The sequence below is a fragment of the Streptopelia decaocto genome, assembly GCF_964273445.1.
Source record: "Streptopelia decaocto genome assembly, chromosome: 2".
NCBI lineage: Eukaryota > Metazoa > Chordata > Aves > Columbiformes > Columbidae > Streptopelia > Streptopelia decaocto.
In genome coordinates this window covers 1,711,262-1,734,794 of record NC_138655.1, presented here as the reverse complement: position 1 = coordinate 1,734,794, position 23,533 = coordinate 1,711,262, and the positions used below count along the sequence as shown (strand labels likewise).

At 55.7% G+C, this 23,533-nt stretch overlaps 1 protein-coding gene across 2 annotated transcripts; it reads left to right on the top strand.

Moving 5' to 3' along the window:
- Positions 1 to 362: 362 nt before the first annotated feature.
- On the top strand, positions 363 to 23,533 carry LOC309436645 (1-phosphatidylinositol 4,5-bisphosphate phosphodiesterase gamma-1-like). Of its 2 annotated transcripts, none has more exons than XM_082045991.1 (32): positions 363 to 1,265; positions 7,820 to 7,969; positions 8,071 to 8,164; positions 8,277 to 8,324; positions 8,925 to 9,009; positions 9,142 to 9,222; positions 9,309 to 9,343; positions 11,776 to 11,848; positions 11,959 to 12,060; positions 12,140 to 12,258; positions 12,421 to 12,506; positions 12,702 to 12,822; positions 12,922 to 13,090; positions 13,379 to 13,498; positions 13,697 to 13,804; positions 13,889 to 14,076; positions 14,282 to 14,482; positions 14,596 to 14,715; positions 15,529 to 15,712; positions 16,030 to 16,107; positions 17,098 to 17,201; positions 17,422 to 17,518; positions 18,737 to 18,803; positions 19,221 to 19,384; positions 19,502 to 19,598; positions 19,727 to 19,951; positions 20,266 to 20,414; positions 21,195 to 21,309; positions 21,544 to 21,705; positions 22,099 to 22,187; positions 22,280 to 22,464; positions 22,541 to 23,533. In XM_082045991.1, the coding sequence occupies exons 1-32, from the start codon at positions 1,046 to 1,048 to the stop codon at positions 22,590 to 22,592; spliced, it is 3,888 nt and encodes a 1,295-aa protein (XP_081902117.1). In that variant the 5' UTR covers positions 363 to 1,045; the 3' UTR covers positions 22,593 to 23,533. The 2 variants fall into 2 exon arrangements, with proteins under 2 accessions (XP_081902117.1, XP_081902116.1); XM_082045990.1 differs by having other exon boundaries at positions 8,925 to 9,024.

Here is a 23,533-nt window from a genome sequence, read left to right as displayed (position 1 = left end):
CATAACAGCAGTGACTGCAGTCGCAGTCACTCACGAGGCTTCGGTCCCTAAGCCAGACAGCCAGGAGTTAAATCCACAACAGCCGCTTTCCTTATCTTTAACCCTTTTTTACCAAACAACCACATTTCCACCCAGGTGACCCCGTCCCCATCCCGGGGTGCCCCCCATTAGGCACCCCCACAAAGCCGCTCCCCATCTTGAGTCCCTCTAGATGTCACCCTCGGCCGTCTTTTCCACCGCTCGGATTTTCCTTTCTCCAAGATCCTGGTTCTTTTTTTTTTTTTTTTAAATTCCTTTCTGATCTCTTTCCGGCCATGTGTGATTGCAGTTTCCTCTGGGCGTCCATTTCATCAGCCCGAAATTAAGAAGCGGAGGAGAGGGGCTGCGGGCGGCTGGTGGGAGCCCCCCCCTCTCCCCACCCACCTACCACCACCCTAACCCCGCATCCCGCATCCCGCATCCCACCCCACGGAGACCCCGCTGCTCCCCAGGCTGCCCGAGCACCCCTCGGCACCCCCTCGCCGCACCCATCTCCCAGCCCCGGCCCCGCTTGGCCCGGAGGCCGGGGTGGGATCCACCACCTCAACGCATTGATTTTGGGGTGACTTTGCTTTTTTTTTGTTGTTTTCTTTTTTCTTTTTTTGGCTGGTTCCCCCCTGCCACGCCACCCTTTTTCACCCACAAAAGCGCCCCCGCCATCCTGAGGTGGCCGGATGGTTTTTAACCCCCCGCCGGCTCTGAACCGCAAGGCCATCACCACCAGCGCTGCCCATCTGCTCCCACCGCCGCTGGATGCCAACGCCGGGGCCGGATTCAGCCTCGGCAAGAAGGTCACGGCACCTCCAGCCCACCCTCTTCCTCCCCGCTGCCCCCAAACCCGGCTCCGTGCCGTGGCCGTGGCGCGGCGGAGGGGACATCGGCCGTAGAGGAAACCCGGGGCGAGTGGAGAAAATCCCCAGGGAGATTTCGGCGATTTGGTTCGTCCTCTCCTGCATGAGACAACCCCGGCTCTGCGGCTCCTCCGGGCGATGGCCGCGCAGTGAAGATGTCCGTGGCCAGGCTCAACAGCGTCAATGGCTTTTTGGAGGACGGCAGGATGGAGGCAGGGGACATGGGCAGGATCCTCCGCTGCCTGGAGATGGGCACCGTTCTCACCTTGTTCTATCAGAAGAAGTCACAGAGGCCGGAGCGAAGGACCTTCCAGGTGAAGCTGGAGACCCGGCAGATCATCTGGAGCCGGACGCCCGAGAAGGTGGAGGGGGACAGTGAGTATTGGTGGCAGTGGTGCTGGGGGCTGGGGAAGCGCCAGGGGGATGTCCTACTGTGGTGGGGTGTCTGGTTGTGGTAGGATGTCCTACCATGGTGGGATGACTTGTTGTGGGGCACCTGGTTGTGGTGGGATGATTTACCATGGTGGGGTGCCTGGCCATGGGGTGTCTGTTTGTGATGGGATGTCCTACCATGGTGAGATGACTTGTTGTGGGGTGTCTGTTTGTGATGGGATGTCCTGCCATGGTGGGATGACTTGTTGTGGGGCACCTGGTTGTGATGGGATGTCCTACCATGGTGAGATGACTTGTTGTGGGGTGCCTGGTTGTGGTAGGATGTCCTACCATGGTGGGATGACTTCTTGTGGGGTGCCCGGTTGTGGTGGGATGTCCTACTGTGGTGGGGTGCCTGGCCATGGGGTGCCTGGTTGTGGTAGGATGTTCTGTCATGGCGGGATATTTGGCTATGGGGTGACTGGACGTGGTGGGATGTCTTATCATGGTGGGGTGCTCGACTGTGGGTTATCTGGTTGTGGTGGGATGTCCTGCTGTGGTGGGGTGCCTGGCCATGGGGTGCCCGGTCATTGGTGGGATGTCTTAGAGTAGTAGGGTGATTGGTTGTGAGGTGCCCAGCCATGATGGGGTGCCCTACCATGGTGGGATGTCCTACTGTGGTAGGATGCCCAGCTACAGTGTGGTGTCTGGCCACAGTGGGGTACCTGGCTGTGTTGGGGTGGCTGGCCATGGTCGGGTGCCTCCAACATTGGGGTGCCTGGACATAGAGGAGTGCCTGTCCTCAATGAGGTGCCTGGCCATGGTGGAATTGCCACCACGATGGAGTGCCTGGTCACAGGAGGGTGTTCAGTTGACATGGGCTGCCTGGAATTAGTGGGGTGCTTGACCATGGTGGGATGCTTGACCATGGTGGGGCACCCAGCCACAGTGGGTTGTTCTACCATGGTGGGGTGTCTGAATGTGGTGGGGTGTCCTACCACGGTGGGAAGCCTTGCCATGACGGGATCTTCCTCATGTGGAGATGCAAATGCTGGAGCTGCTAAGCTGAGCAACCCTCACCTCCACCATCATGGATCAACTGGTCCATAACTTGCCATGGGGCTCAACTTGCTGCCTTTTAATCCCTGGGACCTGGCAAGGAGGTGAAGGAGCCACCCACCACCTTCACGGTGCTTTTAACTCCAAAAATGAGGTGCTCAGGCTTCCAGCAGCATGGGATGGAGCATGGTGGTGGCCCCATGCAGCCCAGAGAGGACATGGCCAGCTGGGCTCTGCCCCACACGTGTTGACGCATCAGAGTTTAAATGGTGCTTGAACTGGTAGGGCCTGGTGGCACTGGGTTCCAACACAGGAGATGCTCCTGCTGGAGGATCCATAAAAATCACCCTTCCTTGTGGATTCGCTGGTGACTGGTAGGCTGTTGGGGCACAGTCCCACCACTAAGCTTTGGTGGGGCTCCATGCCTTGGTGCTTGTTACCTGGTTGCTTGTTACCTCCAGACTTGCACCTCCTCTTAAATTGAGCTAAAAAGAGCCAAGTGATGAAAACACAGGGTTGAGGTGACACAGAACCATGCTGTCACCTCATCCCCATCCAGGGAAGAACCCAGTTTTGGGGCATCATCTCACCTGGATGGTGGCAAAGTCCACCCTGTCACCTGGGAGGTGACAGATGCTTTTTCCCTAGGAGGGCTTAGGGAGTGTCCTTAAAAATCACTCAGTTACTCACTCCAAAATCACCACCCATCACTAATTTTTCATGAGATGGAGCAAAATCCCCAGGGGGGGCTCAGCTTCTGCTTGGAAGAGCCGACCTCGAGCTGGGCTGCTGGGCGTGGAGAAGTGATTTTGGTCCTCGCAGGAAAGAGCTCATTCTCTGGTCTCGGAAATTATTCATTTACCGCTCTTTGTTTTAATTTGGAAGCACCATGCACAGCTGGGTGAGGGGCTCAGGTTGCTCTAGATCTCCTGCCTCAATCTCCCCACTGATGCTCTGGGATCTGGCTTCTCCCACACAACAACCCAAACCCTTCCATGAGAGTAAAGGGTCATCCAGAAGGGAAAAAAACAAAAGGGAAAATCCCTCTGGAAATGGTTCAATCCTGCCATCTAACCCCACCACCCGCTTCCCCCAGCTCTGGGTGGGATAAATCCTGGTCTTGGTGCTGGGCTGGAGCAACTATACCCCCCAGTCCAGCCCCTCTCTGTGCTCTCACATCCTCATACTCACCATGAATTTATGGAAGAGCCAGAATCTCCGTTTCATTCCTGGGGCCTCGTTCCTTCCCCGCACGCAACCTCACGCCTGCCTGGGTCATTTTACATCCCCGCTTCAACCAGGCACCCGCTTGCAGAGGGATTAGCGGGGACAAGTGACAACGTTGATGTCTCTGTTATGGACTGACATGGATCTTGACTCTCCCCAAGAAGTCCCACACCATGCAAACTAATTACATGCTTCGTTAAGCAGCCGATGGACGCGTGTCCATGCCGGATGGGGTCGCCTGGAGCGTCACCTCCAAAATCAGCCTCATCCCAAAGGGTTTCCAGCTCATCACCCTCTGCGGACCCCGGTCCCCAGTGCAAGGATGAAATCTAGCGGAAAACAGCCCAAAAGGGATCTTTGAAAGAAATTAGAAGATAAAGGAGTGAAGGCACCTCGGCAAACCTCAGAGCATACCGTGGGGTGGTTTGCAGCCTGGTTTGCCACGACACTGGGTAATTGGGATCGCGCCTTCAGCCTCACTAATGCCCAATAGTTATAAATAAGACCATTTACGGAGTAAAACCAGATGGGTTTTAACACTGCTGGGCCAGGAAATCTTTTCTTTGTGGTTTTAAATCAGCTTTACAACACCATGGGGAGCCATGGGGGGTGTGGTCGCCTAATCCCCCCTGTACAGGAGGGTCTGAGCTGCCACGTGTCCTGCAAGAAGGGGTGACTGAGGTGAACAGGAGGGGACACGGCTTGTGCTACCACGGACCACCCGGGCCAGCAGGATTTCCCAGCACAACCATTCCCTCCAACCACTTTGCTTTGCTTTTCTCCTAATGCATTAAGAAAACTCCCAGGCTCTCAGCATCGCTAAAAGCTACCGGGCAGACGCTGGTCCTACATCATCCTCCCACCACCACCACATTTAAAACCCTCTTTGCACCGCGCTGCTGGTTTTGCATTAGAAGAGAACAGGGATTTTTGCAGCTGGAACCGACTTGCAGATTGTTTTAATCGCCCGGGACCCCTGAGACAATGCAGGGAGGAGTTTGGAGACATTCGTTCTGACATGATCGCTGCAAATCCGCTGCAGATGTGGTTTCCAGGAAGCCGCCAGCCGTGTTGCATTGTGCAGCCCTGCGCCGCTCCCTCTTCCTCTGGCTTTTCATGGGGCCGGGCCGATTGTCCTGCCGGGAAGGACTTGGGGGTGCTGGTGGATGAAAGATTGGACATGACCCGGTAACATTCACTCACAGCCCAGAAAATCAATCGTTCCCTGGGCTGCACCCAGAGCAGCGTGAGCAGCAGGTGGAGGGGGGATTCTGCCCCTGTGCCCCCATGTCCTGAGCCCCCCGAGCTCTGCGTCCAGCTCTGGGGTCCCAGCACCAGCCAGACATGGAGCTGTTGGAACGGGACAGAGGAGGGACACGGGAATGGGCCAAGGGCTGAACAGCTCTGGGGGAGAAAGGCTGAGAGAGCTGGGGGTTCAGCCTGGGGAGGAGAAGCTCTGGGGAGACCTTAGTGCGGCCTTTCAATAATTAAAAGGGGCTGATAAGAAAGATGGGGACAGACTTTTGAGCAAGGCCTGGTGTGATAGAACAAGGAGTGATGGTTTTAAACTAAAAGAGGGAAAATTCAGGCCAGATGTAAGGAAGAAATTTGTTACAATGAGGGTAATAAAACACTGGCCCAGGTTCCCAGAGAGGTGGTAGATGAACCATCCCTGGAGACATCCCAGGCCAGGCTGGACAGGGCTCTGAGCAACCTGAGCTGGTGAAGATGTCCCTGCTCATGGCAGGGGTGGCACTGGATGACCTTCAAATGCCCCTTCCAACCCAAACTATTCTGTGATTCTATGATTATTGGCAGCGTCAGCGCCCTGAGGACAGATCCTGGCAGTGTTGAATCAGGGGGTGGCTGCATTATGGGATCTTGACAGAGCCCTGGTAGCCAACAGCTTCTTACCCCTCTCTTTTACCCTGTGGACGCACAGATTTGGGGATGAGTGTCCTGTTTTTAAACTTTAAATCCATTTTTACCCCCGAATAGCTACCCATTTGTACTGAAGCTGGTTTTCTCCAAGCCATGGGGGGTGCACAGTGACAGCAACAGGGTTTAATTCCTTGAGATCCAGGCTCAGAACACACACAAAGGGGTATGGACACCCCCTGCATCGCCTGTGCTAAAATCCCACCACCACCCATGAAATTTGGCTTGCGCTCATCCAGCGAGGGGAGGCTAGATAAAGCCTCCAGTGTTTTCCGGAGCTATTCCGCCAAGAAAAGCTGTTCTACACCTCTTTTCTTGCTTAATCAGCCCAAATTTCTCCCTCATCCCTTATTCCTCCCAGCATTCGGCTTTTCTTTTCCCTCTTTGGATTCAGCTGAGGTTTTCCATCAAGCCACCGGCACGCCTGCACCCTTCCCCACCACCGCATCGGAAACGCGGCCGGGCTGGAAATTCTCTGGGAAATGACCCATTTCCTCAGCAGGACAATACCCTGGAGCGGTGGTCCGGCCTCCCTCGGCCTCACAAAACCCTTTCTGGTGCCGTTGCCTCAGCCCAGGAGGGTAAATCTACCCAGGGGTGATGCTCACAGTATCGAGAACTTTGGGTGTTATTAATAATATCATCGTATTATTATTCTGCTCTCAGTCGGACACGTCTGCTCGGCTAAACCAGGGGCTGGAAATCTCCCTCGGTGGTGTAGTGGTGAGGAAGACAATGGTCCGGAAACCCAACCCTCCCGTCGCCGTCAGGGCTTTATATAGCGAGATAATGAGAGAGCAGCACGGCAGGAAAGAAACGCCCTGTGGTCCAGGCTGCCAGGGCTCCAAATTGTCGCTTTTGGGCAGACGTCTTAAATTTAAAGATGAGCTCAGCCTGTCCTGGAGCGGGGTCTATCATGGGGAGGAAAGGTGGTTGGAGATGTGGTGGTTGGGATGGGGTTGGCTGAGCCTGGAGGACACGTGGCACCCATGAAGCTGGGAAACCGGTGGGCAGCACTGTGGGGACACCCCATCTTGGGGACATGGATCCTTGGGGGACACACAGCAGTTGTGTGCGATCACACGGCTGGGGGCAGAGTGGCAGGGACATGGAGATGTGGCTTTCTGGAGGACACGTGGCCATGGCACCCATGGTGCCATCACATGGCTGTGGGAGGTGCACCTTGTCCTGGGGACATGGGTCCCTGGAGGGCATGTGGCCATGGCACCTGTGGTGCTGTCACACAGCTGCAGCCATGCTGCAGGGACAACCCATCCTGAGGACATGGGTCCTTGGAGGACACATGGCCATGGCACCCATGGTGCTGTGACACAGCTGCAGCAGTGCTGCAGAAATGCCCTGTCCTGGGGACAAAGTTCCTTGAAGGACATGTGGCCATGCCACCTGTGGTGCTGTCACACAGCTACAGGGACACCTCATCCTGGGGACATAGGTCCATGGAGGACACATGGACCCATCACTCATAGTGATGTCACACAGCTGCAGCAGTGCTGCAGAGATGCTCTGTCCTGGGGACAAAGTTCTATTGAGGACACATGGTCATGGCACCTGTGGTGCTGTCACACAGTTGCAAACAGCACTGCAGGGACAACCCATCCTGGGGACATGGTTCTGGGGAGGACATGGGCCTGTGGCACCCATGGTGCTGCCACACAGCTACAGCAGTGCTAAGGGGACACTTCATCCGGGGGATATGGGTCCTTGGAGGACACATGACCATGCACCCGTGATGCTGTGACACAGCTGCAGCAGTGCTGCAGAAATGCCCTGTCCTGGGGACAAAGTTCTTTGAAGGACATGTGGCCATGGCAGCTGTGATGCTGTCACACAGCTACAGCAGTGCTACAGGGACACCTCATCCTGGGGACATGGGTCCTTGGAGGACACATGCACCCATCACCCATGGTGCTTGTCACACAGCAGTGCTGCAGGGACACCCTGTCCCAGGGGCACAGATCCTCGGATGATTCATGGCCATGGCACTTATGATGCCATTATGCAGTGCCACAGGGATGCCCCATTCTGGGGACATGGTTCCCTGAAGGACAATACCCACGGTGCCATCACACCAATGGACACATCACTGGAGGGCAGCAGTGACATATCTCCCTGGAGGACACATGGCCAGAGCACTCACAATACCATCACACACCCTCTGTGTGCCATGGAGACACCCGATCCTGGGGACAAGGTTCCTCAGAGGTCATGCGGTCTCCTGGCAGTTCCATCTCCTCCAGCCTCCCCAAGCCCCACGTATGGTTCTGCAGTAGCAGGGTGGCTGGAAACCGTCCCATGTCCCTCTCTCCCTGCAGTCGACATTCGGGAGATCAAGGAGATCCGCCTGGGGAAGAACTCACGGGACTTCGAGCGTTACCCCGAGGATGCTCGCAAGCTCGACTTCACCATGTGCTTCATCATCCTCTACGGGATGGACTTCAGGCTGCGGACGCTTAGCGTTGCTGGTGCGTGGTCTCCCTCCCCATTTCCCCATGGCAACCCTTAAGGTCTCCCAGCATCCCATCTCCCCCATCCCAACCTCACCGCCCTCCTCTTCCTCCTCCAGCTTTCTGTGAGGAGGACATCAACCTGTGGATAACGGGCCTCAACTGGTTGGTGGCGGACACCCAGAAAGCCCAGACCCCGCTGCAGATCGAGAGGTGAGGAAGGACCAGCGGATCTCATTTTCCAGTTCATGTCTGGGGGACAAAACCACCCTGGGTTTTGTCCTCCATGGGGCTGAGTGCCATCTGTTCATCCCTTCCTTCCCAGGTGGCTGCGTAAACAGTTTGATGGGATGGACCGGTCACGGGAAGGCAGGTGAGCACTGGGACAGTCCCATGGTGGGAAGGTGGGTTTGGCTGGATGGGGTTGTATCCCCCCAGTTGCACCCCAAATCTGGAGACTGAGCCCGGCTGGGAGCAGGGTTTGTGCGGCAAGGTAGTACCAGGTTATTTGGGGCTCTCAAAAGCACCAAAATTCAGACTCAGGTGCAGGTCCCCTCCTTGCCACTATAGGGACCCCAATGCCCTGACACCCGCTGCTGCATTTGCGCCAGTGTCAGGAGAAGCTGGACCATTAATGCAGCCCATAAACATCACCCCAAGACTAGAAAAATCCCAAATCAAGTGAATGTGGACTTAAATTATTACGGAGATGAGCATCGTCTCCAGATGGGATGATGGCTTAGAGCACGTGGTTGGTTTCCAGATGTGCTTCCTCAGCCTGACCTTCTGCTCACGCTTGTGGCAGACTCCATGTAATAAGGGGTCCTGTGCCACCACAGGGGTCCACAGCCCAATATGGTGTGGCCCCCCATGCCAGAGACCATCCTGGCACCAGGATTTGGGGTGGGACCCTCAGTGTCAGGAATTGAGACCCATCCAGGGGTTATCCTGACACCGTCTCATCCCTCTGCAGCATCACGGTGAAGGACCTGAAGGCCATGCTGCCCCAGGTGAACTACCGCGTCCCCAACATGAGGTTTCTGAGGGACAAGCTCGTGGTAAGGACCCCACAGGTACCCCAACTATGCAGGGAGAACCTCTTCAAGACCTCACAGCTGCGTTGGAGCCATCCCTGGTGTTGTTGGCTCCAGTTGGGTGGCCTTGCTCTTAGGTATCACTGTCTCCCACAGGAGGTGGAAGCCAGGAATGAGATGACTTTCTCCCACTTCATCCAGTTCTACAAAAACCTGATGTTTGATGCACAGAAGTCGGTAAGAGCCACAGCTTGTCCTCCTGAGCATCGCCTAACTGGTGTGGTGCGTCCTAGCTAAATCTGTTCCCCTCCCTTACGTTGCAGGTCATTGAGCAGCTGGAGCTCTCCTTCCCCTTGCGGTGAGTACCCGGGAACCCCCGGGCTCCCATCCTGGCCAAGCCTCGAAGTGTTGGATTCATTGGGTGGGTAAAGCCACCAGGCTGTGGGGCAGAGCCTGGGGAGAGCGCAGGGTCCAGATGGTGCTGCATTTCCACCAGTGTCAGGAGAAGCTCCTTTTCTGGACAACAGGAGGTTGAGGACAGACCTTCTTGCTCTCTGCAATTGCCTGAAAGGAGGCTGGAGCATGAAGAGTGTTGATTTCTTGAGTAACAAGTGACAGGATGAGAGGAAATGACCTCAAGTTGTGCCAGGGGAGGTTCAGATTGGATATTAGGAAACACTTCTTCCTGGAAAGGGTTGTGGAGCATTGGAACAGGCTGCCCAGGGCTGTGGTAGAGTTACCATCACTGGAGGGGTTGAACAGACACATAGATGAGGTTCTTAGGGACATGAGTCAGTGCCAGAGTTGGCTTATGATTGGACTCTGTGATCTTGAGAGTCTCTTCCAATCAAAATGATTCTATGATTTTAATATTTACATACAAGTTCTATAACACTATTCTTCCTACGTGTGCTCAGTGAGTAGGGCTCTTCTCCTGGAGGCAGGTAACCTTCAGTGAGGAGGTGTGGTTTGGGATTAAAATGATATTATAATGAGCAAAGTTTCCTTTAGATTAAGCACATCCACAGAATCACTAGGTGCTCAATCCACTGTTCATGGTTGACGTCTCAGTTCCAGGATAGGCTTTGTTCTCCAGTCACAAGTTAACTACTACTAGACATCTCATCTATTATTCACCTAATGTTAACCTTTTAGTAGGCCTCATGGTCAGGTCTTTAGGGCAAAAATGTTGGGGATAGAAACCATGGTTTGAGGGGTAGGGATAGGAGCGGGAATAGGAGCAGAGATGGGAGAAAGGATGAGCAATGATAAGAGAGGGGATGGGAGAAGGGGTGAGCAGGAATGGGAGAGGGGATGGGAACAGGGTATGGAGAGGAAAAGAGATCAGGGATGGGAGAGGAGATGGGAACAGGGATAGGAGAAGGGATGAGCAGGGATGGTAGAGGGGATGGGAACAGGGATGAGAGAAGGGATGGGAGAAGGGATGGGAGAAGGGATGGGAGAAGGGATGGGAGAAGGGATGGGAGACGGGATGAGCAGGGATGGGAACAGGGAAGACCAGGGATGGTAGAGGGGATGGGTGCAAGGATTGGAGATAGGTTGGAAGTGGGATGAGAACTGCGACGGAAGTGGGATGAGAGCAGCAATGGGAACCAGGATGGGAGCAGGGATGAGAAGAGATGAGCAGGGCTGGAAATGGGAATGTGAGAGGGGATGGGAGCAGGGATGTGAGCGGGAATGTGCTACTCCTGAGTAACAAGTGACAAGAGGAAATGGCCTCAGGTTGCACCAGGGAAGGTTGAGGTTGGATCTCAGGAACAATTTCTTCCCCAAAGGGCTGTTGGGCATTGGAACAGGCTGCCCAGGGCAGTGGTGGAGTCACCATCCCTGGAGGGGTTTAAAAGGTGCATAGACAAGGTTCTTAGTGAGATGGTCTAATGCCAGAGTTAGGTGATGGTTGGACTCAATGATCTTGAGGGTCTCTTCCAACAAAAATGATTCTGTGCGGGGGGATGACAGTGAGGGTTTGAGCATGGATGGGTGTGCAGATGGGAGCAGGGACATAGCCAAGGATGGGTGCAGGGATGGGATCAGGGATGTTAGTGGCGATATGAGCAAGCTTGGGTGCCAGGGATGCAGGGACGTGTTGCACTGCCCTCCTTCCCACATCCTTGGCTGAAAGAGTTGGGTGTGTTCAGCCTGGAGAAGGCTCCAGGGAGACCTTATTGCGGCCCCTCAATACTTAAAAGAGGCCGATAAGAAAGATGGGGACAGACTTTTGAGCAGGGCCTATTGTGATAGGACAAGGCATGACAGTTTTAAACTAAAGGAGGGGAGATTCAAGCTGGACATGAGGAAGAAATTTTTTACAAAAGGGTGGTGAAACACTGGCCCAGGTTGCCCAGAGAGGTGGTGGATGAACCATCCCTGGAGACATCCCAGCCAGGCTGCACAGGGCTCAGAGCAACCTGATCTGGGTGAAGATGTCCCTGCTCATGGCAGGGGTTGGAATGGGTGAGCTTTGAAGGTCCCTTCCAACCCAAACCATTCTGTGATTCTATGATCTTTGGCAGCGCTGGGTGCTCTGGCTGGGTACCTGCCTCTCTCATGTCACAGGGTGACACTGGGAGTGTTTGCTCCAGCAGCACCCACCAGCTCATGGTGCCCCTTGCACCTCCATGGCCTGCGCATAGCTGGCAGGAGTGGGACAGGACTTCGGGGGGCACCAGAAGGTGGGGCTGCAGATGGACTCTGGTGGCCTCAACTCCCCCATGGGGTCTACCCCAACTCCTGCTCCCAGTCCTTGCTGATGGCTGCTCCATGTCCCAGGAACGTGGACCGCCCTGAGCTGTGCCAAGTCTCCCTTTATGACTTCCAGAAGTTCCTGCTGCACGATCAGAAGGTGGGTTCTTAGAGACTCCTGTGGTGTCCCTCTCAGCCCCAACCTAGGGGACCCTCATGGGCTGTCCCAGCCTGGTTTATCCCGTAACGATGGCCACGTTTGCACCACAGGAACCCTGGGCCAGCGACATGGGCATGGTGCGGGACTACATGTGCACCTACCTCAAGGAGGGCTCCAATGAGGTGGCAGACCCCTCCTTCCAGCTGGATGAGGTGGGTGGACCCATGCAGGACCCACCCCAGGTTGTCTCCCCAGCCCTGGCAGGCTTTGACCTCTCTGTTTCCCCTATAGTTCCTCACGTACCTCTTCTCCAAGGAGAATATGGTGATGGACGCCAAATATGAGCGTGTGGTGCCTGAGGAAATGAACCACCCCCTGTCCCAGTACTGGATCTCCTCCTCCCATAACACGTAAGGACAGGGTGGGCTCTCCTTGGGGACCACCATTAGCATCCCGTCACCTCAGTTGGGGCAGCTCTGGCCACTGATGATCCTGACAGTTGGATTCAATGATCCTGAGGGTCTTTTCCAACCAAAATCATACTATGATTCTATGATTCTCATTCTCTGCAGGTACCTGACAGGAGATCAGTTCTCCAGCGAGTCCTCCCTGGAGGCGTACGCCCGCTGCCTGCGCATGGGTTGCCGCTGCATTGAGTGTGAGTCCCCTCAGCACCCCACAGAGATCCTGAGCCCACCCCAGAACCCCGTGTTGCACCAGATGACCGTCCCCTATACCCATCCCATAGTGCCAGGGTGGGGGAATCTTCCATGTCCTTCAAGGGCTGGAAAACATGGTCCTCAGTGAACAGCTGATGACCAGCATGTGTTAACCGAGGTGTCTCCCCATTCAGTGGACTGCTGGGATGGCCCAGATGATCTCCCTATCATCTACCATGGCCACACGCTCACCTCCAAGATCAAGTTCCTGGATGTGCTGCACACCATCAAGGAGCACGCATTCGTCACCTCTGAGTAAGCTCCAGCCCCCCAATGACACCCCAATTCTGGGCCGGGCAGGCAACCTCTCCTTCACCTTCATCCCAAGCCACCATTCCCACCTGCTTCCTCCAGGTTCCCCATCATCCTCTCCATCGAAGACCACTGCAGCATTGTCCAGCAGAGGAACATGGCCTCCCACTTCAAGAAGGTCTTTGGGGACATGTTGCTTACCAAGCCAGTGGACATCAATGCCGATGAGCTGCCCTCACCCACACAGCTCAAGAAGAAGATCCTAATCAAGGTGTGGGGCAGGGACCACCTCAAAGCCCCTCTTTGTGGGAGGGACAAGGACTGTGTTGACCTGGGAAGGATGGTGATTATCCCTAATCTTGGGACTCAAGAACAGTATACCTCCATGCACATGCAGTAGGACATTGGAGAGATGTCCTACTGGAAGAGAGGGTCAAGGAGAACAGGGGGTGGTGGAAAAGAAACTAGAGGAGCCCAAGTGTGGCCTGAGGGCTTGGGAGCTCAACATGATGGGGATACCATACTCACTGCTGACCTCCCCTTCTGGGCTTGCCCCCAGCACAAGAAACTGGTCGAAGGGAACCTGTATGAGGAGGTCTCCACTGCCAGTTACTCGGAGAATGACATCAGCAACTCCATCAAGAATGGCATCCTCTACCTCGAAGACCCTATCGACCACGTAAGGGTCTCCCTGCCACTCATGGCTGGGGGCTGAGCAGGGTCTGTTGTATGGGGATGAGCATCAGGGTTTGAGTTGGGCATGGGGCATGGGCTCTCCTAGACCATTGGGATGGGGCAGAGGCAGAAACAGAGGTCTCAAAGCCCCGTCCCTTCATGCCACCATCCTGCCAACCTTGGTGATGCTCTTCCCTCCCAGACCTGGAGCCCCCATTATTTCGTCCTGACAAGCAACAAGATCTACTACTCGGAGGAGACATCCCGCTACAAGTTCAATGAAGATGAGGAGGAGGTGGAGCAGAAAGAGGTACATGTGAAGCACGATGTGCCCATGGGGTGGGGTGGGGACACTAACTCATGGCATCTCTCCCATTTTGGGGTGAACTTGCAGGAGTTCAACAACAACGAGCTGCACTTCACGGAGAAGTGGTTCCACGGGAAGCTGGGAGGTGGCCGTGATGGGCGGCAAATTGCCGAGAAGCTGCTGCACGAGTACTGCACCGAGACAGGCGGCAAGGACGGCACCTTCCTGGTGCGCGAGAGCGAGACCTTCGTGGGTGACTACACCCTCTCGTTCTGGTAGGAGCCCCGGGGTGAAGGCAGGATCCCACCCTCCTCAAGCCAGTCTGGGCATCCCGCCAGAGGTCCAGCTGATGGTGGCTGGAATGGTGTTTTGTGGTGGAAATGCCATCTTTTTGTGTGGTACGTGGACCCCCACACTTGAGATGGTGGGGACGTGGACCTGAATTGATTCACTCCTTCCTTCTCCCCACCACCGTGGCAGGAGGTCCAGCCGGGTGCAGCACTGCCGGATCCACTCGCGGCAGGAGGCCGGTGCCACCAAGTTCTACCTGACGGACAACCTGGTCTTTGACAGCCTCTACAGCCTCATTTGCCACTACCGTGAGGTGCCACTTCGCTGCAATGAGTTTGAGATGCGCCTCACAGACCCCGTCCCTCAACCCAACGCTCATGAGAGCAAAGAGTGAGGATGGTCCCCATCCCCTTGGTCCCCTGGGTCCACCAGCCTTCTCCAACGCCAGTGTCAGGTCTTGGGTGTCAACGCCAACCCACCACCTCCATTCTCTGCCCGGCCAGGTGGTACCATGCCAGCTTGACGCGCCTGCAGGCCGAGCACATGCTGATGCGGGTCCCGCGAGATGGAGCCTTCCTGGTGCGCAAACGCAGTGAACCCAACTCCTACGCCATCTCCTTCCGGTAAGTGTGGCCAACCTGGCAACCCTAAGGCTGGTTGGGCTCAACCACAGTGCCCGTGTTGCTGGTCAAGCTGAGAACTGCTTGGCTCATGTTGGTTGTGACTCCATGCTGGGTGGCAGGGGTTCGCTCTGCGTCAGTAGGGTGACTCGGTGGGACACAAGATGTTGTCCTGGGGAGGCCGCAGTGATTAGAAAGCGATGTCCTCAGGGTGGTCACCCTTGTGCCATCTTGCACTGGTTTAGCACTGGGGCAGTGCATCACCTCCTGCTTGTCCCCATCATGGAGCCAGGGTCTGGTCATCATGCACCTCAAATCCCGTGATCAGTTTTGGGCCCCTCACGATAAGAAAGCCCTAGAGGTGCGGGAGCTGGTGAAGGGGCTGGAGCACAAGTGTGATGGGAGCGGCTGAGAGACGTGGAGGGTTCAGCCTGGAGAACAGGAGCTGAGGGGAGACCTTCTGATCTCTGAACTGCCTGAGAGGAGGCTGGAGCATGGAGGGGGTTGATCTCTTCTCCCAAGTAATGCGTGATAGGACAAGAAGAAACAGCCTTATGTTGCGCCAGAGGAGGTTTAGATTGGATATTAGGAACAATTTAGTCCCGGAAAGGGCCGTCGGGCATTGGAACAGGCCTCCCAGGTCAGTGGTGGAGTTACCATCCCTGAAGGTGTTTAAAAGACACACAGATTACATTTTTAGGCACATGGGTTAGTGCCAGTGTTGGGTTAATGCTTGGACCTGATGATCTTGAGGGTCTCTTTCAACCAAAATGATTCCATGATTCAATGATTTCCCCCTGGCTCTCTTGACCCCAGGGCGGAGGGGAAGATCAAGCACTGCCGCATCCAGCAGGAAGGTCGACTCTTCATGCTGGGCAGCTCAGCCGAGTTCGAGAGTCTCGTGGACCTCGTCAACTACTATGAGAAGCACCCGCTCTACCGCAAGATGAAGTTGCGCTACCCCATCAACGAGGAGACCCTGGAGAAGATGGGCACAACTGTGAGTTCTCCTGGCGGTGGAGATGGTGGGGATGAAGGCTCTGTGCCACAGGCAACCAAACACCATCCTCAGCTCCACCATGGTGGGTAGGGGTCCTCCAACCTCTTGGGTAATGCCCAGCCAGAACCATCCAAGCTCATTCTTCAGACATTGCCCATGGTTATATCTCCACCATAGTTCCCTTCCAATGAGTGGCAAAGTAATATTAGGTCCCTCTCAATGTCCTCTTGATCACATGTGATGACTTGGCTCCCACCACATCCCCCTGCAGTGCTTCTCTGCATCCAGGTGACCCACTCAGGTGTCTTTCCTTGCAGGAGCTGGACTACGGAGCCCTGTATGAGGTGCGGACCCCTCACTTCTACGTGGAGGCCAACAAGATGCCGATGGCCAGGGTAAGTGGCCAAGCTGGTGTCCCCAGGAGGTGGAGGGTGGTGGGACATGATAATCCTAGTGCTGGGGCTGGTGGGTGGTCCTCCCAGGATCCACCACATTTCCCACCACTGACCTGAGAAGTGGTCATGTTTTGCTGCATTTTTCTGACCCTCTGATTTTGGAGCTGGTGGGACCTTTCCCACCTCCCCATCACTTGGAGACAGTCCAAGCTCCACCAACAGCATCGTAACGTCATGGTGGGCGAGGTCTGGAGAGAGGCCACCCTGGAGCAACGTCCTAGCACAAGTTTGCCCCAACAGTGAGGAAACCTCCATGGGTCCCTTTGTCTTGGGGAACCCTGAAAGAGAAAACTTAGGGTCAGTTCCCAGGTGGTTGAGTCTCCATCCTCATAGGTTTTTGGGACTTGAGGAGACTTGGACCTGACCCAGTTTCCATGCTCAGAGGATTGTGGGACCAGGTTGGTCTCAGAGCTGTCCCAGTCTCCATCCTCAGAGGTTTTCAGGACGAGGTCTCAGAGATGACCCTCGAGGAGGCTGGAGTGGAGCCCCAAGGTTCCTTCTTTGTCATCCTTCAATCCCATGGGCCAGCTCTGCTGTGCTTTAAAGGTCCCTCTGCAACAGAGCAGCTCTCAAGCTAAGACCAGACATGGGAAAGCTTCACCCAAAGGGGTTTTTGTCCAAGCAGTGTGGAAATACCAGGGGATTAACCCCTTCAGTGCACCAGGAGAAACCATTGGGAGACCCAGAAGAAGAACCTGTTTTGTGCTGAATGTGGTGGCTTTACAGGACCACAAGGCACCTCCAGCCCTCCTGTCCCCTCTAACATGTCTCACTGTTGGCATGGTCAATTTGGAGGCAGCATTTAGGATGCTGGACCCTCAGGAGCCCCCATGTTCCATGGTTGGGCTTGAGGAGCTGAGTGGGGCGCACTGCCCACCAGTGTTCTTGGGTGCTGGGTGGTGACATGTGTCCCTCTCCCCGGTGGCCCAGTGCACGGTGAAGGCTCTCTACGACTACAAAGCGCAGCGGGAGGACGAGCTGTCATTCTGCAAGCAGGCCATCATCCACAACGTCGATAAGCAGGACGGCGGCTGGTGAGGGCGGTTGGGTGGCCCCTGGATGGCCATCGCCATGGGTGGGGGCTGGAAGGGCCACCCTGGGTTTTCCCATGGGTCATCCCGTGGTGGGTTTTAACTGCTTCCTTTTCTGTCCCCCCACCCCTTCTCCAACCGCTTCCCAAAATTGCATGCAGCATGAACACCCCTGTCCCTCCCCAAACTGGTCCATTTGCCTTGATCCTCTCACCCCTTGCAGGTGGCGGGGGGACTACGGGGGGAAGAAGCAACTGTGGTTCCCAGCCAACTACGTGGAGGAGATCGTCAACTCGCAAGCACAGGAGCAGGATGAAGCTGTGAGTGCCATGTTCCCGTGAACCAGGGACCCGAGATGCTCCCAGCCCTGTGTCAACTCAGATCCTCATCCAGAGGCTGAGGGATGCTCGTGGTCCTGGCTCCATCCTGGATCCTTATCCAGAGGTTGGCAGATGCTCCCAGCTTTGTGCCAACCCAGACTCTTCTCTGGAGGCTGAGAGATGCTCATGGTCCTGATTCCAGCCCAGACCCTCATCCAAAGCCTAAGGGATGCTCATGGTCCTGGATCCAGCCTGGACCTTTATCTGGAGGCTGGGGGATGCTCCCAGCCTTGTGCTGACCCAGACCCTTTTCTGGAACCTGGAAGATGCTCCTGGCCCCACATCAGCCCAGACCCTTATCCAGAGGCTGAGGGATGCTCATGGTCCTGGCTCCACCCCGGACCTTTATCCAGTGGCTGGGAGATGCTCCCAGCCTTGTGCCAACACAGACCCTTATCCAGAGCCTGGGGGATGCTCCTGGTCCTGGCTCCAGCCCAGATCCTTACCCAGAGGCTGAGGGGTGCTCATAGCCCTGGTTCCATCCCAGACCTTTATCTGGAAGCTGGAAGATGTTCCTGGCCACACACCAGCCTGGACTCTTGTCCAGAGGCTGGAGGATGCTCATGGTCCTGTTTCCAGCCTGGACCTTTATTCAGAGGCTGAGGGATGCTCCCAGCTCCACACCAGCCCAGACCCCTTTCTGGAAGGTAGAAGATGCTCCTGGCCTCACACCAGCCCAGACCCTTATCCAGAGGCTGGAGGATCCTCAACTATGGAGCAAAACCTGCCAAGATGGTGTCTTTGCTTTTGCCCAAACTTGGAGGATTTAGAGGGCTGGAGGGAGGCTGCCAAATGGAGCGAACACCAGGTTCAGCCCTTGCATGCCCCCCCGACCGCCCCCTCTTAGAATCATAGAATAATTTGGGTGTGAAGGGACCTTCAAAGCTCATCCAGTGCCACCCCTGCCATGAGCAGGGACATCTTCACCAGCTCAGGTTGCTCAGAACCCCATCCAGCCTGGCCTGGGATGTCTCAGGGATGGTTCATCCACCACCTCTCTGGGCAACCTGGGCCAGGCTCTCACCACCCTCAGTGTCAAAAATTAGTTCCTCACGCCCAGCCTGAACCTCCCCTCCTGTAGTTTAAAGCCATCACCCCCCGTCCTATCACAACAGGCCCTGCTCAAAAGTCTGTCCCCTCTTCCTTCCTCTCTTGCAGTCCTCGGAAAACAGCCCCCTGGGGAACTTCTTGAAAGGCTTCATTGACGTGCCGTCCTGCCACGTCGGTGAGTGTCCCCACCACGTCCCCGCCACAGCTGCGGGAACCCGCCGAGACAGCGCGCACCCCACGCTGAAGCTCATTGCCATGAGCTGAGGCTCCCCAAACTCATCACAATCTGCTGGGGAGCAACGCGGGGTTCTGAGGGATTTGGTTGATTTTGGGGGGATTCAGAGGAATTCGGAAGCCTGGGTGATCCAGGGGATATTTACCCCTGGCTGAAAGGAAAATGCATTTCAGCATGGAGAGCTGAAACCGATCATTAGAAAAATGGGACCTTCACAAGAGGAGGACCCTAACGGCTGGTGGGGTCCCAGGAGGGGCTGGTGGGGCCCGGGAGCGGGACCGCTGAGGTTTCGTTTGCTCCACAGAGCCGTCCGTTGGGAATGTCTTCGAGTAAAGCCCCCCTCTGATGTCCTTATAGTTATCTCCAAAGACGGGAGGAGCTCCAAACCATTTGTCTTCACCATCCATTCCCAGCAGATGTCCCACGCAGCCCAGTCACTGGACGTTGCCGCGGACACGCAGGAGGAACTCAGCGAGTGGGTGGCCAAGATCCGAGAGGCCACACAGAACGCCGATGCCAGGGTGAGGGGCGTCAGGGTGCAGAGGATGAGGGTGGACAGTCCCATCCCCCAGAGGATGGTCCCCAACACCTCCAAAGGAGAAGGCTGGGACCTTCAGCTCCTGTTTTCTCTTGTGCAGATGCAAGAGGGGAAGATCATGGAGCGGAGGAAGAAGATTGCACTGGAGCTCTCCGAGCTGGTTGTGTATTGTCGCCCGGTGCCGTTCGATGAGGACAGTAAGAGCTGGAGAAGCGGGTGATGGGATGAACATGGGTGGGGAAAACCAAGTGGTCAAGGTGGACTGACCCCTGGGCCACCTGAGATCCCTGTGTCCTCCCGCTGATGGCCACCTTGGTGCTTTCAGAGATCGGCACAGACAAAGCGTGCTACAGGGACATGTCCTCCTTCCCGGAGACCAAGGCAGAGAAGTATGCCAACCGCAGCAAGGGCAAGAAGTTCCTGCAGTACAACCGGCGCCAGCTCAGCCGCATCTACCCCAAAGGGCAGCGCCTGGACTCCTCCAACTACGACCCATTGCCCATGTGGATCTGTGGTAGCCAGCTTGTGGCCCTCAACTTCCAGACGCCTGGTAAATCCTGCTTTTGGGGTTGTTGCTGGGCTCATCCCAACAGGTCACCCCAAAAATCCCTATCTCTGATGGCTTTGTCCTGGGTTCTGTTGCTGGAGGTTGTTTGGGTGATGTCTCCAACCTCTGTCCTCATCCTGTTGGGGACATCTCCATGAACTGCTTGGGGGCTTCATGCAAAAGCCAGCTGCATCACTTCTCCAAACAGGGTTGGGGGCTCTTAGTAGGGTCTTTGCAAGGGCAGAACTTGTTGCCCATGACCTTGGGGAGGTCTCTGAGCCCCACAGCTCAGAGCTACTCTGTCCCCATGGCCACAGACAAACCGATGCAGCTGAACCAGGCGCTCTTCATGCTCGGTGGCCGCAGTGGCTACGTCCTGCAGCCTGACATCATGAGGGACGAGACGTTCGACCCCTTTGACAAGAACAGCCTGAAGATCGTGGAGCCCATCACGGTGCAGCTGCAGGCAAGTGGGCGAGGACAAGTCCACCCCGTTGTCACCATCAAGATGGGGTTTGCTTCTTCCTCCATTTTCTGTCAACCAGGGGTGGTTTTTCTATGTTTCAGCCTCATATTCACTCCACAGAGATTGTTACCCTGTGATCTCTTGGGTTTGTTGGTCTTTCTCTGCTTGAAGTATCATTTTTACCAGGGGAGAAACCCAGAATTGCACAGAGCTGAGCCCAACCTGAGCAAGGGCAAGGTGGAGGGTAAAATAGATAAAACAAGCCCAGAAATACCTTAACCAACCCTTGGGTAATTTTGGTGCTAAGAGATGGGATGGTTTGGTTTGTAGGTACCTGTCCCTTGAGCACGACACAAATGCAGCAAACATTTTTCAAAATAATTTGGTGGGTACAGCTGAAATCAAGCTACGACCAGTCCAAGGTTATAAATAAGGTGTGATGTGGATAATTATGGCCACGAAACCCTTGGCAAACCCAAAACACCCCAAATCTTTTACGATGAGGGTGGTGAGAGCCAGGTCCAGGTTGCCCAGAGAGGTGGTGGATGCCCCATTCCTGGAAACATCCCAGGCCAGGCTGGACACGGCTCTGAGCAACCTGATCTGGGTGAAGATGTCCCTGCTCATGGCAGGGGTGGGACTAGATGATCTTCAAAGGTCTCTTCCAACCCAAGCCATTCAATGATTCTATGATTCTAAAGTGGCCAAACCATGGGGTTGCCCTGGAAAGTCCTTCCTCTTCTGATGTAGCCAGACCTCACCCTCCTCTTCCTCCTGCAGATCCTTGGTGCCCGGCACCTGCCCAAGAATGGGAGGAGCATCGTGTGTCCTTTCGTAGAGGTGGAAGTGTGTGGCTCCGAGTATGACAACAGCAAGAATAAGACAGATGTCGTAGGTGAGAGTCCACGTGGGTGATGTTCCCACCCAGCCCCTGCTCCCCAGGGAGAAGTGGGGACACTGGGACAACCTTAACTGCTCCCTTTGGGGTCCTCTTGGATATGTGGGTGATGAGGCTGGGCTTCATGGAGAAGTGGACAGGCATCTTCTACTAACGTGCTGGTGCCCTCCTGATGATATCCATGTGTCCAGCCCTGCTCTGACCTTCTCTGCTTTCTCCTCATCCCCTCAGCTGACAACGGCTTCAACCCCGTCTGGCTCTTCAAGCAGTTTGTCTTCGACATCAACAACCCTGAGTTTGCCTTTCTCCGCTTTGTGGTGTACGAGGAGGACATGTTCAGTGATCCCAACTTCTTAGCACAAGCCACCTTCCCCGTCAAGGGCCTCAAAACAGGTATGGTACCTCCATCTGCACCATCATCATCATGATAGAACCATAGAATCATGGAATCATAGAATGGTTTGGGTTGGAAGGGACCTTTAAAGGTCATCCAGTCCAACCTCCCTGCAATTATCATCATCACCTCCTTGGGAATCTGGCCATGGTTCATCATCGTCATCTCATCTGGGATCTGGCCATGGCTTGTCAAAATCATAATCTTCTCAGGGATCTGGCCATGGTTCATCATCATCATCTCATCTGGGATCCGGCCGTGGCTTGTCGTCATCGTCTTCTTCTTGGGGATCTGGCCATGGTTCATATTCACCATCTCCTTGGGGATTTGGCCATGGTGAGGGGCTTGGACCCTGCCATGGAGCTGAGCTTGTGTCATGGTGTTGTCTCCAGGCTACCGGTCAGTGCCACTGAAGAACAGCTACAGCGAGGACCTGGAGCTCGCTGCCCTCCTCATCCACATTGAGATCATCAATGCCAAGGCAGGTGGCCTGGGTGGCTCGCTGAACCCCATGCCTCAGTTTCCCCAGCACCCTGTCCACTCTACCAACCTCATACCCTTGTGTTGGCACAGGAGGAAGATGAGGAGAACCTCTACTCGTCCATCCAGCAGCTACGGGACCGCGCCAGCGAGCTCTCCAGCCAGGTCTCCAGCTACGAGCGCACCAACGGCTGCGACTCCCGTTACCAGCAGCGTCTCGATGAGTTACGGGCAGCCCAGGAGCGGCTCATGGAGCTCACCGAAGTCCGCAACCGCAAGTGAGTGTCCCTTCCCCGTGCTTTGGGTGGTCCCTTTCAGGAGGGTCCCCAAGGCCACCACCCTGCTCCCTACCAGGTTGATGGAGAAGAAGAAGAGGGACCGACAAATGGTCACCAAACGCAGCTGAGCGGGATGGACATGAGCACACTGTGGAACCCTCACCACCTCCTCTCCTGCTGCAAAGGGGGGTGGGGGTGGCCAAATCCGGACACTCCCCCTTGCCCAAGGCTGGACGATAGCGATGTGACAAATTTGGGGACAAAAGGGGACCTCAGGTAGCTCTGCCTGTGACATTTCTCCACTGGGGTGAAGCAGGAGGTGGGCTGCTCTGACATAAATTCTCAGGCACCTCCAGCTTCATCCCATGTCCCCAGGGGCTGGTGGCCATGTCCCTGTCCCTGTGGGGTGGCCACCACAGTTCCTCTTCAACCCATGTCCTCTGTGTCCCACCACCCCATGCAGGGGGGGACAATGAGCCTCATAACCAATAGGGAAACTGAGGCACAGGAAAAGTCTCCCAGTATCCAACCAGCCCAGGATGGGGCAGGACCAGCCAACCCCCTCCTGCCACCTCCCAGCTGGGGACAGGGGACAGGACGGGCTGGCAATGAGCCACCACGATGGGGACACAGGGGACAATTTGGGGAGGGAGGCATTTTGCACCCCCCCATACTATAAATATCTGTATTTTCTTATTTTATCCAGCGTGTACATACAGCGGGGAGTGGGGGGGGGCGGGTCTGTACCAGCCACAGTATTAGGGCACGGGGGGTGGGGACACCCCAAAATGTCCAGAGATGTCCCCGGGATGGGCACAAGGGAGCAGGGGACCAAGTCTGGGGGTGCCCCGTGGCTGCTGATGGGGTGTCCCAAGATGCTGGCACCAAGGTGGCCCCAGGATGGGGACAAGGATGGCACGAAGGTGACACCAACATCAGCACCAAACCCTGGGAATGGAGGTGGTGCCTGGCAGGGGGGTGGCTGGGGACATCTCGGGGTGTCCCCCGGGGTCGGGGTGTCCTGGCGGGGAGGGATCTGTGTATTCTTTGTATGAAAATAAATCTATTT

Excerpts from the sequence above, each read along its gene's own strand:
- LOC309436645 (XM_082045990.1), top strand. The coding sequence starts at position 1,046 with ATGTCCGTGGCCAGGCTCAACAGCGTCAATGGCTTTTTGGAGGACGGC. Across the intron at positions 18,804-19,220 it reads CGTGCCGTCCTGCCACGTCG|TTATCTCCAAAGACGGGAGG; the intron begins GTGAGTGTCCCC and ends ATGTCCTTATAG. Across the intron at positions 19,599-19,726 it reads GGTGCCGTTCGATGAGGACA|AGATCGGCACAGACAAAGCG; the intron begins GTAAGAGCTGGA and ends TGGTGCTTTCAG.